The sequence below is a fragment of the Euleptes europaea genome, chromosome 5 (assembly GCF_029931775.1).
Source record: "Euleptes europaea isolate rEulEur1 chromosome 5, rEulEur1.hap1, whole genome shotgun sequence".
In the NCBI taxonomy this organism is placed as follows: domain Eukaryota; kingdom Metazoa; phylum Chordata; class Lepidosauria; order Squamata; family Sphaerodactylidae; genus Euleptes; species Euleptes europaea.
Window position 1 is genome coordinate 33,825,992 of NC_079316.1, and position 16,771 is coordinate 33,842,762.

Consider the following 16,771-nt stretch of genomic DNA (forward strand, 5'->3'; position numbering starts at 1 on the left):
GGGATCTAAAGATTTAAATTGGAATTATTTCAGAGGGACCCAAGCATGCCTAAAAGGCTCTGGGTTATGCCCACAATACCTGAAGTGAACAAGTTTGTGCCACAGCAAGAAGTACTTTTATTTTCCTGTAGGAGACAAAGCCAAGCCCAACCTGATAACTAAGAAGAAAGCAATTCTGAGAGACCACTTCCCAAAAAGCTGCTAAATGTTTTAACTACACAAGCTGAACAGAAATGAATGGAAGTTTTGCCTTAAAAAAAAAAAGCCTTATGAGATATTCCATGCTTTCAGAGCTTTGAAACTGATTGGGTTTTTCATCTTTTCCCCTACTATTTTGCTGTAGCATCTGCTTTCACCTGTCCATGAGTCATTTTTCAGCACCACTATGATAATTATAGTGACCCCCCTCCCCCGTCTTATTCCAGCTCAGAAAGATAATTTTGGCTTGCTCTCACTTTATTGCTTCTGCAACCAAACTTTATTCAGGATCAGAATTTCACCATTCTAGCCATGAGAACCTCTGCAGCTGTTACCATACAAAAGTAAAAGTAAAGCAAGCTTCCATGAAAGGATTTCATTTTAGAATTAATTCGATTTCTCATGCAATATCCGAGCCATTTCAGGTACACAGGAACCATAAGATTATTAAATTACAACTGAAAGACTTAATGCAATGCAAGGTCTCTACCGAAAACATGAAGAGTCCTATTAGTCAACCCCTTGGTTGAAAGTTCCGTAAACATCATTACATTGCAAATTCAGCAGAACTGTGAATAATGCAGAACAAATGCTAGCCTGCTAGGCATTTTCTCATTCTCATGTGGAGTTTAAGCTTAACTAGTAGCAAAATTTCTTCAAAGGAATAACTGCAAACTCACTGAAATCTGAGGGTTAGTGCCACTACAGTACATAATCTTGTTTAAATGACTAGAGACTCATACACAACCATTTTCTTTGGTTTATGATTTACTATACCAGTAAAAATTTGTATTCATTTTAACTAGATGTATCCCCCAAACTTCCAATTACCTTGGTTCAAAATTAGTCAGCGATTCCCTGCTGAATGGACTGATTACATATTGGAACAATGATGGAATTTTACACCAAACCAATTTGTGACGCATTACCTGCAGTAGAATTACAAAGAATTCAGAAGTGTCTAGGTTATGTCCGCACAATATTTAAGAGTATGCTTAAAAAAGCATTCTTAATAAGGCATACAAACAGTAAGAAACAGTGGAAACAACTTAATATTAGAATAAGCATAGGGATCCTGTACTCACAGTAAGTGCGGCACAGCATTTCATGAAAACCTATTAGTTTCAGGAATAATGAGTCACGTGTAGGGCATATGTGTCACTTTAGTAGATCATAAGAATGAGAACAAAATCTGAAGAGGACATCAGAAATAAAGCCTTTAAAACAGGCCAATATAACTTGACTTTCCAAGTAGGGGCATTAGCCTCACAAAATGGTGGTACTAACACAGGCTGTGTTAAGTACTATTTCACATGCTAGTCAATTTCTCAATCTTCTCCCAGTTAGAAGTAGCTCAAGTGTCACTGGGATATGTAACTCTTGTCAGCTTATACAAAATATCCTTTAAGCAACATAAAAGTGTATAGTTTATTCTCTTCTTCTGGCTGTTTGACCTTGTTTGACTTTCAGAACTCACTTGCCCATGATTCTTGTGCCAGCATATTCACTGTCATAATAAGATTACTGACCATCCACCCATCATCAACTACCTCACATTGTTGCTCAATCGTCCAAGATATTCACGTAGTTCTTTTGCAGCTTGGAATCTACCGTATCTCTTCTTTGGATTGGCACACTCATCCAGCAAGGCCTCAAGTCGACCATCTTTGGCAATTTCAGCTGGAGCATCATGAAGAAGTCCTCCAGAAGTGCCACGCCAAGTGGCGTGTCTTGATAAAAGGTTCTGGCAAATAGCATAGTAATTATGGTCCACAGTGACACGAGTGCACAAAATCTCCTTTGAAAAAGAGAGACAAGCTTCCTTATCACAGTCATCAAACTTGCTTTCATACCATACATCCCAGTTTTCAGGTTTATCTGTGAAAGGGATTTTAAAAAAACAAAATGAAAACAGTTAAAGTGGTTGGAAAGCAAAATAATTATCATGATTTCACTGGTTTTAGAAGTCTTTAGATGGAATATCAAAACATATATGCTTATAATGACCTTACAGAATATTGGTTTTAGTGCTGTCTGAATGACTGGTATGTGCCAGTACTGGTTTGAAATCAGGGTGGATAAAAATCAATGATTTTTTAACAAAAAAAAAATGATTTTTTCTGATTTAAATTGGATTTTTGAAATAAAATGCATTTTGAGGAAAAAAAACTATCTAAAGTTATTGTCGAAGGCTTTCACTGTCAGAGTTCATTTAAAGTTAGTTTAAATGGTTTTCTATTTAAGAGACATTATAGTCCAAAGGTTATTCATCATGAAATAAGGATTAGTTTTTTAATTATGTAACATGAGACTGTATTAATGCAATGTTCAATTTTTTTGGTAAATGAATTCCACTAATCTATTCTCTTTTCTCCAGTACCAGAGGAGCATGCCTATTGTATTAAGTGCTGTGGAACCCAGGCAGGATCATGCTGCTGCAGTCTTGTTTGTGGGCTTTCTAGAAGCCCCTGGTTGGCCACTGTGTGAACAGACTGAAGGACTTGATGGACCTTGATCTGATCCAGCATGGATTTTCTTATGTTAATTCACAATGTCCTACTCTTCCAGAGGTTTCTGTATCATTATTTTGGGCAATTTTTCTATTTAGAAAATATTATCACTGATGCTTGGTTTTGCAGTTCTCAAAACTGCATTTGTGTCTGCAGAGATAAAATGCCTCTTCTTCACAGCAAAAATGTTATAAAATAAACATACAGAGTTGAGAAAAAGACCTTAATCCCATTGTTCCTTTGCAAAGCTATATACAGAGAAGCAATCCCTTACCTCTTAAGTGCTGTTTCAAGAAGTTCAATGAATGGAAGACTGTTTGGAGTGGAATAGATCTGCACAAGGAGCTAAGTGTGAGGGGGGAGGGGAAAGCAGTAAAAATGAAAGTGACACCTTTTGAGCACAATACTCCACAAATCTTGGGATCTATGTGTGTATAGTCTGAGGTTTATCATAGTATTCTCTCCCTGGAGGAGAAAATCTATAATGGCGGCAGGCCGTAAAAGAGACCCAGTTTGGGAATATTTTAATGTTCCTCTATCTATGGGTAAGGAAGGCATGCAGGCAAAATGCAAACACTGCAACAAAGTAATGCAAGGCCTTGTGGCCCGAATTAAACTGAAGATAGTTCACCTTGCAATAATTTCATAATTATCTGTCTATGTATTTCTAACAATAACAAAATCAGTAGTATTTTAACAAATCTGAGAAATTATTCTAAAAGTGAAACCTTTATCTGGTTGAAAATATTAAGATTATACCAGCAAGAATGAGTCTTTATGCAGAAAACCATGATTTAAATCAAGTCTTACTGACTAGTGATTTAAATTAATTCAATTTAAATCAAATCCACCCTGTTTATGATAGTTTATAAAAGGGGGGGAATTTTGGGCAGCTACTGTAGGGACAATTAAAGCAAAAGCAGTTTAAGAGGACATGAAGCATGATTTTTAATGGGCAGACACGCTCGTATCACCTTGGAGAACAGGTATAACTAAGACTCTTAACTATGTTTTAAAGTAACAGTGATGAGGAAGAATATCCAATAAGCTTTCCACAGCAATTTTAACAGGGTTCTATTACATGTTTTGCATAGAGTAAGCAAATACCAAAAATCTGGTTTGGTTTTGTTCAAAGTGCTGATGTAATAATGAGTTTTCCAGTTCTGACTTGTTCAAGTAATTGTTATTTGAGAACCTAAACTTGCACAACCGATCCCTACGCTAGCTGAACTGATCTTTCCCACAGCACCAAAAACACCACAGCATAAACTGTTAAATGCAAACACAGAACTGACAGGTGTAGGATAAACAGAAACCAACTTACTTTGTTTGATTAACCTTTTATCTGCCACCAAAACATTTTCAGCATCCACAATAATAACCTTCCCATCTCTAGGGCCTACTGCAAAGTTGTCAAAGCTGACGTCGAGGAGGTAGAGTGCAAATTCAAAGTCATTGTTTGTCAGCTGCTCTGCTATTTCCATTAACTGCCATGCCAGGTCCACTCGTTTTTCCCATGGGGCATTGAAGTAACTCCACAGTTCTTCTCCCACATAGTTTACAGCCACCATTCTTCCACACGCACCCAAGTATTTTGCAAAAGGCCAGCCCTCATCAGAGGGAAAACTCTGCAACAGAAAAGACCTTTATTAGTGCTGAAATCAGACGACCATTAAGTTAACAAACAGGAATGATTTCACAATTTTTAAAAGTGAGAATTAGAAAGATGTAGTTATTTGAGGAAGAGTCCAGTTCTCTAGCTCTAAGGGATTCCATGAATAACAGAAAAAACTCATATCCGTGGCACAGCAATATGCACCTCACCCCATTTTATTATTTTCTCACCAAAGTAACGCTTTTTGAATTTAAACTCATCTTGTCAACTCACCCTTTATCCTTACTTCCTAAGTTTATTGGCTACCAGGCCTAAACAACTAATCTCAAATCACAGAACCAGATGAAACTGCACTTTCAATCAATCAGCAACTATTCATACCTTTCCCAATTTACCCTATGCTGTCAAAGCTAAAACTTCAGCAACCTTAAATTTATGTTTTCAGTACTAGTAATGCCACAGAATAGGTTTTTGTTTCTTGCAAGCTTGTTGAGCTCTTCCATGCAAATGAAATCTGTTTCCAATCTGAATGCTAATGCGCAGTAATTACTGACACCATTGCAGACAATGCAGTATCTTTATTTGGCTGATTGTTTTTCAGAAGGTGTGTGTTAAAAGTGTCTATTTAGCTGTCACTGTGAGCACGGGATGGACCCTCACTCACTTTTTACTTGCACTCATGGTAAAAGTATTTATTTTTTACTTTTAGCCCTCTGTGTCCCAGAGGCACAGGGAACTTCCAGTTCCACAGGTAGACCTGTGCTGTCAGGTATTCAAAACCCAGAAATTTTTGTAGAAAGTTTTCATAAACCCTTAATTAAGCAGGATGTGATTCAGCGATTTGTATTCAGTAACAACTAAAAGGGCACCATCTTAATTTTACATGCTGAATAAATAAATCTGAAGTTTTGTTTCCAACAGCAAACACAGTTGAACTGATAATATATTCGGGGGAAAGATGACTTAAATGGTGCATGAGTATACTATATTTAGTAAGGATGTTAACGAACATTCATGTTTGGTTCCAGTTTATGTTCATTAACTATTTTGCTTAGATTAAAAAATGTAATGGCAAGGGCTTGGCGTGCCCACTCTGCAGTTGTTTCCACTGGGAAACATCCTTCGATTTATAATTCACACACACACAAAATCCCTGGAGATTTTACTTCTTACACAAAGGATCCTCCCTCCCAAATGTCTTTTTCTTTTCTTTTTGCTCTCAGGTAACAGCTGACTTATGGCAACTCCGTAGAGTTTTCAAGGCAAGAGATGTTGAGAGGTGGTTTGCCATTGCCTCCAAATGTCATGCAGACCCCTTTTCTAGAAGCAATGAATGCCAGAATCTTCCACTACAGCACACCATTATACAACCAGGACTGAATTCTCATGGATTATATTCCAGGGACTGTAGGCCTCACTTCCTTGCTAAATTGCAGGCAGTGAAGTGAAAAGGTCCCTGTTTTATAAACCCTGCAGAGAAGGTACATGGAGGAATGAGTTATGACCATTTTTTCCCCCAACAAAGAGCAACTGGAGAGGGGCAATAACTACCTCAAACAGCAAAGGGTATTACATGCGGCACACAGAGACAGAGCCATTAATTTCTAGTTTTTCTTCCAATCTTCACCTAACTTAACTTACTTTACAGAAACCATTGAGAAACTGACAGACTTGCTGTAGAAAATTCCATATTTCAAAGCACAGTGAGATAAGGCACATATTCTATTTTTGTACAAAAATACAACCACCCCCCCTCCTGCTTCACACATGAACAGGTAAACTCTGAATAACTGGGTCTCAAGGGAAACACCAAGCAATTATTCTAATTAAAAATACCACTGGGTGGTGGGAATAGCACTTAACTCTTTTGGTTAGATGATGTGGTGCGCTTATCAGGAATGGTGGACAACGGCTGATGCATTCCGGTGGAAAGGAAACAGTATCAGCAAGTCATATGCCAAAGACTCAAGGATTTAAGTACTTCAGAATGCTTCTAAATGTCAGCAGCAGCTTCAATCAGATTACATACCCATCTGAAGTTAAGCTAAAAGGCATATTTGGATTATATTTGAATTAACTGCAATCAGAATGCACGTTTTAATATTTGGTATATATGTTTCATAAGGATAGCCATCATTAAAAACCTCTGAGACTCCCCACCACCACCCAAAAAAACCCCACAACAAAGTAGCTGTCCTTCACCTATTGGCCATAGGGTAGAATAAGCAATGGACCTAGAACCTGCTCACCTGGAAAGAATGGTTATTTGAACCACGTTATTTGCTTATTTACCATATTTTTGGGTGTTTTGTCATGTAAATAAGTGTTCCTAGAACAAATAGGAAAGCAACAGAGATGGAAAGTCACATGGGAAGCAACAGTAAAGAACTAAAGTCCCATGTTCGTGGGATTTATTTTAAGACACACAAGCTACCTTTGGTCATTAAATACCAATAGGAGCAGGAAAACACGTTCCCCCCTCTCCAGACTGATGTGATACTTGTGCTGTCCTAGAGCACAGGGTAAACCACCACACAAGGGCTTTACTGCATGTTCGTCTTACTCCTGATTTTTTCGACAATCAATCCACAAGCACTGGAGTTGGTTTGGACATGGTTCTTCTGCATATTTGCCCTCCCTGTGCATTTTCACAGTTGTACACTTACTTTCTTCTTTATGAGCAGAAGCATTTTCAAGGGAGGGTGCTGTTGTCATTGGAGGTGTCACAGCACCCCTTCATTGTTTGTTTGTACATGCTTATATCAATACAGTGCCTAATTTTTTCCAAAAAAGATCAAAAATGAACACAAGAGTAGGTATGAAGACAAAGACAGGGACTCCATTGACACATACTAGGCTGGTGGGGAGAGGGTAGCATTCCCAGGGTGGTGGGGCTGCAGCTGGCTATTGGGGAGGGTTGATGAGAGCCCCCCCCCCCGCAATGACTGCCTACAAGGGGGCAGCTCCACCATCCATTTAAGAACTGTATGTGAAGCACTATGTCCCTTTCAAACCACACTGCTTTTTTTCTGGAACTGTAAGTGCCCCTTCAGAGGGTCTGCATTAAAACAAATTGGCACTAAAATGTTATATCGATATAGCGTTATCATAGGTATGGCAGGTTCTCTGAATGTCCAGCTTTCCTTTAAAAGAAAGGAAAAAGTAAGTTTCTAACTCCTTTCCTTGCAGAGATATAAGGAAAAATGAATAAATTTGCAAGAGACAATGCTTTTATTTTAAACAAAACCCTTAGAGAACCTGCGAGACCTAAATTTTGTGTGTGTGGTGCATGCACTTATACTGATATATTAAAAACTAAAAAACTAAACCACTCATCCTCAGGGCAGGGAAAGGAGAGGGAGTGGTTTAACGATGACAACAGTCCAATCATCAAAACGTAGGCTGGAGGTGTGTAGGAGTGGATGGGACAAAGAAAACTTACAAAATCATTACATGTAACCAAAAAAGCAACTCAAAACTGACTTCCAGGGGTGGGGGGAATCAGGGTAAAATTGGTCTCAAAAGAACCAGGGTGGGGAAACGGGCACGGGGGGTCGGGACCCCCTACAGAAGTAACAACTAAAGGCACAAAAATGTGTGTGGATATCAGGGGATAAACCAAAGCAGTATGGGGTCAGAACCAATGGGGAAAAGCCCTTTGATCTCCTCCATTTCACCCCTATCTCTCAAGGAAATACACAAAGAGGTATTTGTAAGGGGGGGGGGAAAGCACTGCTGACACTTCTGCATGTTAATTCACTAGACTGTTCTACAGAGTACCTCACCTTCCTCTGCATCCACATTCTGTGACAAATCCAATGAAGGCCTGCAGAGATGGTTAGAAATGCATCCTTCTTCGTTGTTTTGTGGTTCCCAGTGCATCAATAAAGTACTGTTACCCACCAGACACAATTTTACATAAATACAATTAAACTGACTGCACCTATTACACCAACGTACAGATAGTGTGCGCACCAAAGCAACATGTATTACTTCTATTTTGTCAGTAGGCCTTAAACTCAGACAGTAACAATGAGTCAATATTGTCAGTAGCTTCTGATTACATAGGATGCAGTGAAGTTAAACAGAAGAGCTAGTGAGAGGCATGAGTCACAAAAGGATTAAATTAATGTAGATGGAAAGCAAAGTGTTTATGCCACCTGTAAGGTTTTTCCTTGCCAGGACTTTAAAAAAATGTTATGATTCAGGGTATGTTTACAGCTACTGCTTAAACACCCAGAAATAAAAGACTTATTCAATAGCTTATTACTCACAATGAGTAAAACGTGTAGTGAAAGAGGACCACTTGCCAACCCTTTCCTACAACTGCAGCAACCACTATGATGGCTATCATCTACAACTTCTACTATGACTTCACCCAGGAATCCAAACGAGATTAAAATATGTTGACCATGTGAAGAATAAACTGATTTTAATTTTACCTTCTATTATAGTAAAGTTCAACAATGTGTTAAATATACTTTATTTAAAAACTGCATCCAAAGTGAATACAGATGTGTTAAAACATGCATTTCTAAACTAAGATATACGATCACCTCCTATACACAGACTGCTTGTTATATAAAGTAATTAACAAATCTGCTTTTTGATATCAGTGCCCTGATGAAACTTAATTTCAAGTTCATTTGCCCAATAACAATGGGTCTTCCCTACAAATAAGTGCCTGAATAGAAGCAATCCTGAAATTGATATTTGAAAACACCTGGTTCAGACATCAAGTTGTATAAACATGGCAGAAGATAAAATATTATGGCTGAAAAGGCACCATCCTCTTGTATGCCACCAGCGTCATCTACCACAATGATCTTCAATCCATCAGTCATGGTGCCCCATGTTCTGGGTTGCCTATATGGCCATTATTTTACACAATTAATGGCCTGCTGTTACAGTTCACACAGAGACCAAGTCTCCTGCCTTGCTTTGTATGTATTCCAAGAGAAACAGCAGTGTGTCAACACAAGATCACTTAGTGTTTGGAGAGAATCTCACCAAGACTTTGACTCTTGGATTCTTGCTTACTAGGTTTCAGAGGGTAGCCGTGCTGCTCTGCAGTAGCTGATGAAAAGAGATTTGACTCTCGGAAAGTCATACCCTGAAAATCTTGTTGGTCTCTAAGGTGATCATACCAGCTGTTGCTTACTATGGTAGTGCTTAGCTAGCATTTCGTGTCCCTGGCTCTCTCAGCCTGCTTCCCATGGTCTTAGCCTTCACACCAGTGAAGCCATAACTCTGGTTCTTCCTCTTCCTGTTGAATGCTTGCAGCTCAGTGGGTTCTATGTTCAGCAGGTTACAGATCTTGAAAAACTGAAGATCACTTATTTACTGAAACCACCAGCATGAGCTCTTATTCCTAAATTAAACCGTTCAAATTCTCAGGCTATTAATAATTACACCAATCATCAGAAAGAGCATTTTATGTCATGGAATAAACACTGACCAGTAACTGCTATTAGCCTCTGCTTTTGGAAGTTTCTTGGCACTGAGCTTTCAAACTAGTGACCACCACACTCAAAGAAACAGAAGAACATTAATTTTTCATTTCCCCCAGTCTCCAGCTAAAGGGATAACTGCAGTGTTCCAAACAAGTGGGCATGAAGAAATGTTCAGATTAACCAGAACCCGCCAATAGTGAGCAACTCTTTAGCTGCAAATCCATACATACCACCTTACGGAGCCACTTAGCGGATGTTTATATGAAGGAGTGTAAAAATATTTTAAATACATATTTTAAGTTTTTCTTAGCTAGTTAATATATGCTTGTTTATGATATACCTGGATTATAAAAATGAAAAATTAAGATGGTTTTCATCATTTTAAATTACCCAATTTAGCCAGCTGTACATTTGCCTAATAATGATGCGTACCCACCCAAGAATTGAGCACCTGTGAAGTCTACTCTTAGCAATGTGCTATGAAATAAAGGGCAATGTGCTTTAATCTTGAAGCTAAGCAGGGTCAGCCCTGGTTAGTACTTTGATGGGAGACCACCAAGGAAGTCCACTGTTGCTATACAGAGGCAGGCAAAGGCAAACCACCTCTGTTAGTCTCTTGCCTTGAAAACCTTCGGGGGTTGCCAAAAATTCGCTGCGACTCTGCAGCACTTTCCACTACCACCACATAATCTTGAAATAAAAGTTCCACAAGGAAATAGTGTCTGCTCTAATCTGTACAGTAGTAGTTTCCACTACTGTGGACTGACAGAACCACTGTTTTAGACAGAGACTTGAAAAGTTGTTCACAGACAGTGATGTGTGAAAATGTCTATTTTAAGATATTTAACCAATGAGAGGTCAAGAATAAATACTAACAAGGAATCAATACTCCAGGCCAGGGAAAACAAAGTCTGTCTTAAATATATTTTTGAATCCACAGCAGCCATATTTTCCTCAAAAGATTTAAATCTCAATTTGAATATGAATACATTTTCTTGCTAGACAGCCAAATTTTTAGTGCTCAGAAACAAGTAACCAGAATTAATTTTCCACTATGAGCACAATCAGACGAAGAATGACTGCAGTGGATCAAACAAGCACAAGCATTTTTTGCAAACAGATCCACTAGCCTTTCAGACAAATGGTTTCAGCCTGACAAAGTAGGAATGAGCACAATTTTTCTTTGTAGTACAGAGTTGTATTTTATCTCAGTTTTAGATTCCGAGCTATGGTCTATGTTTGACTATTTATTGATTGTAGGCCCTTGTGACAGACATTCCTGAATTATCATTGACTGGGACATCCAGCAAATTTATCCATTAAACTCTACAAATTAACAGACAGCTTTCACTAAAATCTGTTTATACTGTTTAACAGCATAAGGAAGAATGAGATCTGTTTAGGTACCCAGACTATCAAGGTTTAATTAAATAGTTGAATCCCTAAACATTTAAGAATATGGACGAAATGAAGGTTAGACATTACTATGATATAGATTTTCCTCTAGCATCTACAATCGTTTCAAATGTAGGTCAAGCTTAAATAATCTCAAAACTAGCTAAAATAAAGGCTGTGGTGGCAATGTACATTCCGTAAACACGGCCACTTTACAAGTAATCCATACTCAAAATAGGCTTCAAACTAAGCTTCCAATCTCGGACAGAAAGTCTGATAATCCAAGAATCACTACAGTTTAGTGGATTATTCAAGACACATTTCCCATTACAAGTTCAAGCTTTACAGTTATTGCCTAGTCACATGTCATTTCAATATCGCCACAATCTGTTAACAGACCTGAATACAACCCACCGCCCTTCCTCAATCATCAGCATGCTTATATAGTAATTTAAGGTCACCCGGATTTTCAGCTAGGGTTTGTTTTCATTATGATACATTGTATACAGTACCATTAATTTGTACAAAGCCAAATCACCAACATTAATTAGCACTTGTGGCAAACAGCACTGAGTTCTAAGCTCACTAAAAGCATGCTTATTTCGGTCCTAAAGCTAACTTGTTTCAGGTAAGGAAATCATCAGAAACAAAGGTATTAGAAGAAAAACATCCATGTTAGCTGTCAAGAACTGCCTTACTGTAATTCAGTTTTATGAATTTTACAACTACTTCCACACATAAACAATCAGTGTAGATTAAAAACTCATTATAGATAAAAACCTCATAACCTCCCCATAAAATGTATTGTAACTTGCAGTTGTAATTTACAAAGATGACAAATTATGTACACATAGTCATATACTAACTGGCACTCTGCAACAAAAGTCCACTGGCACCTTAAAGACTAACAACATTTCTTTCAATATAAGCTTTTGAGAGTCACAGCTCACTTAAAAGAAGTCCACCAACTTTTATTTTAATAAACATGAAACAAAGTTCAAACATGCATGCTTAAATATCTGAAACTTGATTACACAAAACCAGCTGGGAAAGCCATACCTTTTTCTGTTTACAGCCTTTAAAGGACTGCTTAGATGTGAGTACCATAGTACTCGCCAATTAAATAAAACTACAGTTTTATCTTTTTTATTTAGCAGTACAATTCATTTGCATGTTAATTCACAGGCAGTAAAGGGCTCAGCGCCCTGACCTGGATGGCCCAGGCTAGCCTGATCTTGTCAGATCTCAGAAGCTAAGCAGGGTCAGCCCTGGTTAGTATTTGGATGGGAGACCACTAAGGAATACCAGGGTTGCTGTGCAGAGGAAGGCACTGGCAAACCACCTCTGTTAGTCTCTTGCCATGAAAACCCCCGAAGGGGTCGCCATAAGTCGGCTGCGACTTGACGGCACTTCACACACACAAAGGGCTCAGCAATAAGAATGAGGTACAATGATGGATGCATCCAAAGTATTATTTAATCATGACACCAGCATTGCAGACAAGTACATTATTGCAAATATTTATATGGAGGTGTGAGGCCTACACTTCATACTGAACGTTTTAACAAACCAATACAGGACATCTGCTCATCTACTCAACCATATTACTTTGCCAAGTTGGATTTAGAAAAGTTATGAACCATTAAAGTTATAAACCATTAAAATTTTTTATCACAATCTATTTTGTTTGGTACCCGATACAAAATGGAAATACCCCATTCATTAATATTTCAAGTAATATATTCTGAATGAACTATAACAGTTTCTGCACTCTCTCGCCTTACAATGGATGCTAAATATAAATAGATGGGTTAATTCCAACTAATAGCCTTTATATTACACATAATTGAAGCTAAGCATTGTCAGACTCTGTAATATTAATCTTCAAGCTTATCAGCCCATACAGAATTTTTACACACAGAAAACACTGAGAAACTATATTAAACAGAAGACTGCAACTGAAGTCACAACTAAAAACAGACTTCCTGTCAGCAATGTTTAAAAAACCTGACTTGGTTTCAAACTGATGGCACTGCTTTAAGTAAAGTTAAAATTCATACATATAATGTCAAATCACTAAGCAGTTCAACGTAGCGCCAGCTGTTTCAACAGTCTACTTGATCCTTGTCTGTCAACCATTTCAGCTTGTGGAAGAAATTCAACAGTTTTTTTTAAAGCATCTTTATGCCTATCTGCAAACTTTAAGGGATACTTCTAGAATAAAGACAGAAATTGACCATCAGAACTTAGGGCTGCTCATCTTATAGTATCGCTCAAGGAATTTCATTTGTGTTGGGCTATGTGATGCAATGTTGCAGCAACTATGCTTGTGGCTTTCCATATGTTTAGATCCTGTAGAATGCAATATAAATTAAAGAAAAATGGAAACACCTATATTCTTAATATAATTATACCATGGGGTATGCGCGATTACACAATCTCCAGGGTTTGCTCCTTTACAGGTGACCTTTAAACTAAAACATGTTATTTCATAACTTAACCTAATAGCAGGTTCCCACTTCCTTAAAAATCTTAATATAGAATTACTTTGAAATGTAATTGGAGGAGATTTGAAAGATATCCTATAGATGAGTTTTAGGAGTATTATCAAAATAATGTTACATTTAGCATCCTACCACGGACTGTAAGTACTAGGATCAAACTAAATAATGCCTCAAATTTGAGTCAACAAAGTAAATATAGCAAGAAGCTTCTTGTCTTTAGTTACAGTGCCACCCAGCCTGCTACCTAAGATACAACAGTTTCACCCACCATCGATTACTAGAGGGAACAGAAAGGTCACCCAAAATACAACAGGGTTTGAGAGGTCTGCCTCTCTACCTCTTATTTAGAAAATAAATACAATAAAAGAGGGGGGAAATCTTTAAAAACAGATCTATTGAAACAGAAGCTTTCATGGGTTATAGTCTACTTTGATGCACACCTGAAGAAGTGGACTCTACCCAACAAAAGCTGTGGCAATCTTAAAGATGCCACAAGATCTCTTTCTGGGTTTGCTGTCGTTTTGCTGCAATACACTAGCACAGCTACCACACTTGAATATCCACTGACGATACAAAGTTACCCAAATCTCAATTATATACAAGGAACTGAAGAATCTTTAGTAAGTACAGCCATACAAGAAACATTCCATGGGGGGAGGGGGGAGCCCTTATTTGATTAAACGATCTGGCACAAAAATATTTAAAACCATGGCTCTTTAGAGGAGGGATAAATAATTTCTCTTTTACTATTTGATGTGCCATTTGAAGAGGGCTGCAGTCTCCAAAACGTTAAGCCTCCATCGATAATGGTACTAAAGGATTTAGGTTCATCTATTCAGAAGTACCAAACAATGTTTATACCCTAGCTTAGGACAGCAGCTTTGGGCTTTAAATATTGTCCGTAGGCATTTCCAGGGATTCCACAGTCATAACTAGAGACTGGTTTTTATTTTAGCAGTTAATAGGCTGGTGTGCGTACTCCTGCTTTAACTATAAGAGTCCTGGCAAAGGGACTTTTTTAAAAACCAGAGACACTCCAGCACATGGCACAATCCACAAGAGACTGCAACTAACAGTCTGATTTCAGTTGATTTAGAGCAGAAATCAGTTCTGAATCTAACTGCTCAGAGCAAAGAAGTGGTGTTCAGTAAACACAGGGTTCTGAAAGTACCTTAGATAGGCAGCATGGGGAAGAACTGCTCTTGATGATATAGCAGCTGGGAAACAGGAAATTTCAATGAAAGCGAGTGGGAAGCCTTTTGAGGAGGAGAGAAAGTGGGAAGCACAATCATGCAAACACCACATGAAGTGGCATTCAGTCCACAAAGGTCTGAATTGGCTACTTCAACACATGCAAGCATTAATGTGCAGAAGGTCAGAATTCTACCCCCAAGGCACACCTTAAAGGAAACAGCTGCCAGAATTGGGAAGAGAAAAACAATGCATCGCATCAAAGACAATGCATTGCACTTCACAGAGGCTGTGTGCCTTCCACAGGTAAGTGCGGCTTCTGCATGTAAGGATGGGGTCCTCCTAAATACCAGCTCCTGGCGCTCAACAGCAGGTGGACAGTCAGAACACCTGGAGGGCGCTTAGGAAGGCAATGAGCTGAACCGACATGGGAGGCGGAGTGCTGGCCCAGCAAACCAGGTCAAGCTTCTCAAGCTCTTATAGAATCACAGAGTGGGAAGGGACCACCAGGGTCATCTAGTCCAACCCCCTGCACAATGCAGGAAATTCACAACTACTTTCCCCACACACACACACCCAGCAACCCCTCCTCCAAGCCCAGAAGATGCCCACCCTCTCATCCCCTGCCTAAGGTCACAGAATCAGCATTGCTGACAGATGGCCATCTCGCCTCTGCTTAAAAACCCCCACCACCTCCCGAGGAAGCCTGTTCCACTGAGGAACCGCCCCGTTAGCCAATTCTTCCTAATGCCTAAACGGAAACTCTTTTGATTTTCGCAAGCGCGGGGGGGGGGGGGTTGGTTTGCACGGGTCCGAATTGGTTTGCACGGGCCCGCATTAGGCGGGGCGGGCCCGCAGGTGTGTGTCCCCCCCCCGCCCCCTTACCTGCAGCACGAGGGGCTCGGGGTTGAAGGCCAGGGTGATGAGGAGCTGCATGCGCTCGGCGTCCTTGAGGTTGCGGAGCAGGAAGCTGCCCGAGTCCTTGGTCTCGGCGTAGCGGCGGACGAGGCGGTCGAGGAGGCGCTGCGAGGGGCAGTGCACCAGGTCCGACCAGCCCTCCACGACGTCCGGGGTGAGGAGCCGGACGTCGCCGTTGATGCCGGCGAACTCGGTGGCGTGCAGGGCCGGGAGGAGGTCGCAGCGCCCCCTGCCGGTGGCGCGCCGGCAGATCTTGGCGTCGATGTCGGCGAGCTCCCGCGCGGAGCCCAGGCGCTTGAGGACGACCCGCCGGCTGCCCTCGCGGGGCTCCCCGTAGCGCGCGAAGTACACGTTCTTGACGTTGAGGAAGTCGAGGAGGCGCAGGCGGCCCCAGCTCTCCAGCCGCAGCTGCCCGTTGAGGAACTTGCGGCACCAGCTGGTGCCCCAGCAGGCCGGGCACTTGTTCAGCTGCAGGAAGCGCCGCTCGGCCAGCTCGTTGCGCTGCAGCGAGGCCAGCAGCGACGGGGAGTTGAGGGCCAGCGCCGCCGCCAGGATGCCCAGCGCCGCCAGCTTCACGTAGCGGTACAGCCGCCCCAACTTCAGCGACACCAGCCGGAGCATCGTCCGTCCGCCCGTCGCCGGCCGGGCCAGCCGGCGGGGGCGAGCCCCCTCCCCTCGCGGCCGCTTTCCCGCCGCCCCCCTCGCGCTCCGCGCTCCCTTCGCAGCAGCTCCGGCAACGGTCAACTCTCCACCGCGAGGCTCGCCCGATAAAAGGCAGCCAAGTTACTGGGGGAGGGGGGGAGGGGAGAAGAGCGCGCCGGACAGGATCGCCCCGCCCCCCTGGAGGGGAGGAGCTACCGAGACAGCTTCGCCACACTGCCGCGGCCTCGCGCGCCCGCGCGCGCGCCGGCGGGACTTCGGGGAGGCCCGCGCTGAAGTGCGCGCGCGCGCGCTTTCGCAGGGCTCCGGCGCCAACACCTGCGTGGA

The 16,771-nt window shown here is 41.0% G+C and overlaps 1 protein-coding gene across 1 annotated transcript; it reads right to left on the reverse strand.

Moving 5' to 3' along the window:
• Positions 1 to 1,356: 1,356 nt before the first annotated feature.
• DIPK2A (divergent protein kinase domain 2A) lies at positions 1,357 to 16,415 on the reverse strand. Its single transcript, XM_056850130.1, has 3 exons — positions 15,752 to 16,415; positions 4,033 to 4,336; positions 1,357 to 2,076 (listed from the first exon to the last, which is right to left on the reverse strand). The coding sequence occupies exons 1-3, from the start codon at positions 16,403 to 16,405 to the stop codon at positions 1,745 to 1,747; spliced, it is 1,290 nt and encodes a 429-aa protein (XP_056706108.1). The 5' UTR covers positions 16,406 to 16,415; the 3' UTR covers positions 1,357 to 1,744.
• Between the last annotated feature and the right edge of the window lie 356 nt (positions 16,416 to 16,771).

Bases quoted from the DNA above. Each gene is read 5' to 3' on its own strand.
- DIPK2A (XM_056850130.1), bottom strand. From the start codon at position 16,405: ATGCTCCGGCTGGTGTCGCTGAAGTTGGGGCGGCTGTACCGCTACGTG. The intron at 4,337-15,751 runs GTAAGGGGGCGG...TTTCTGTTGCAG, and splicing joins CCGAGCCCCTCGTGCTGCAG to AGTTTTCCCTCTGATGAGGG. The intron at 2,077-4,032 runs GTAAGTTGGTTT...TCCCTTTCACAG, and splicing joins TAAAAGGTTAATCAAACAAA to ATAAACCTGAAAACTGGGAT.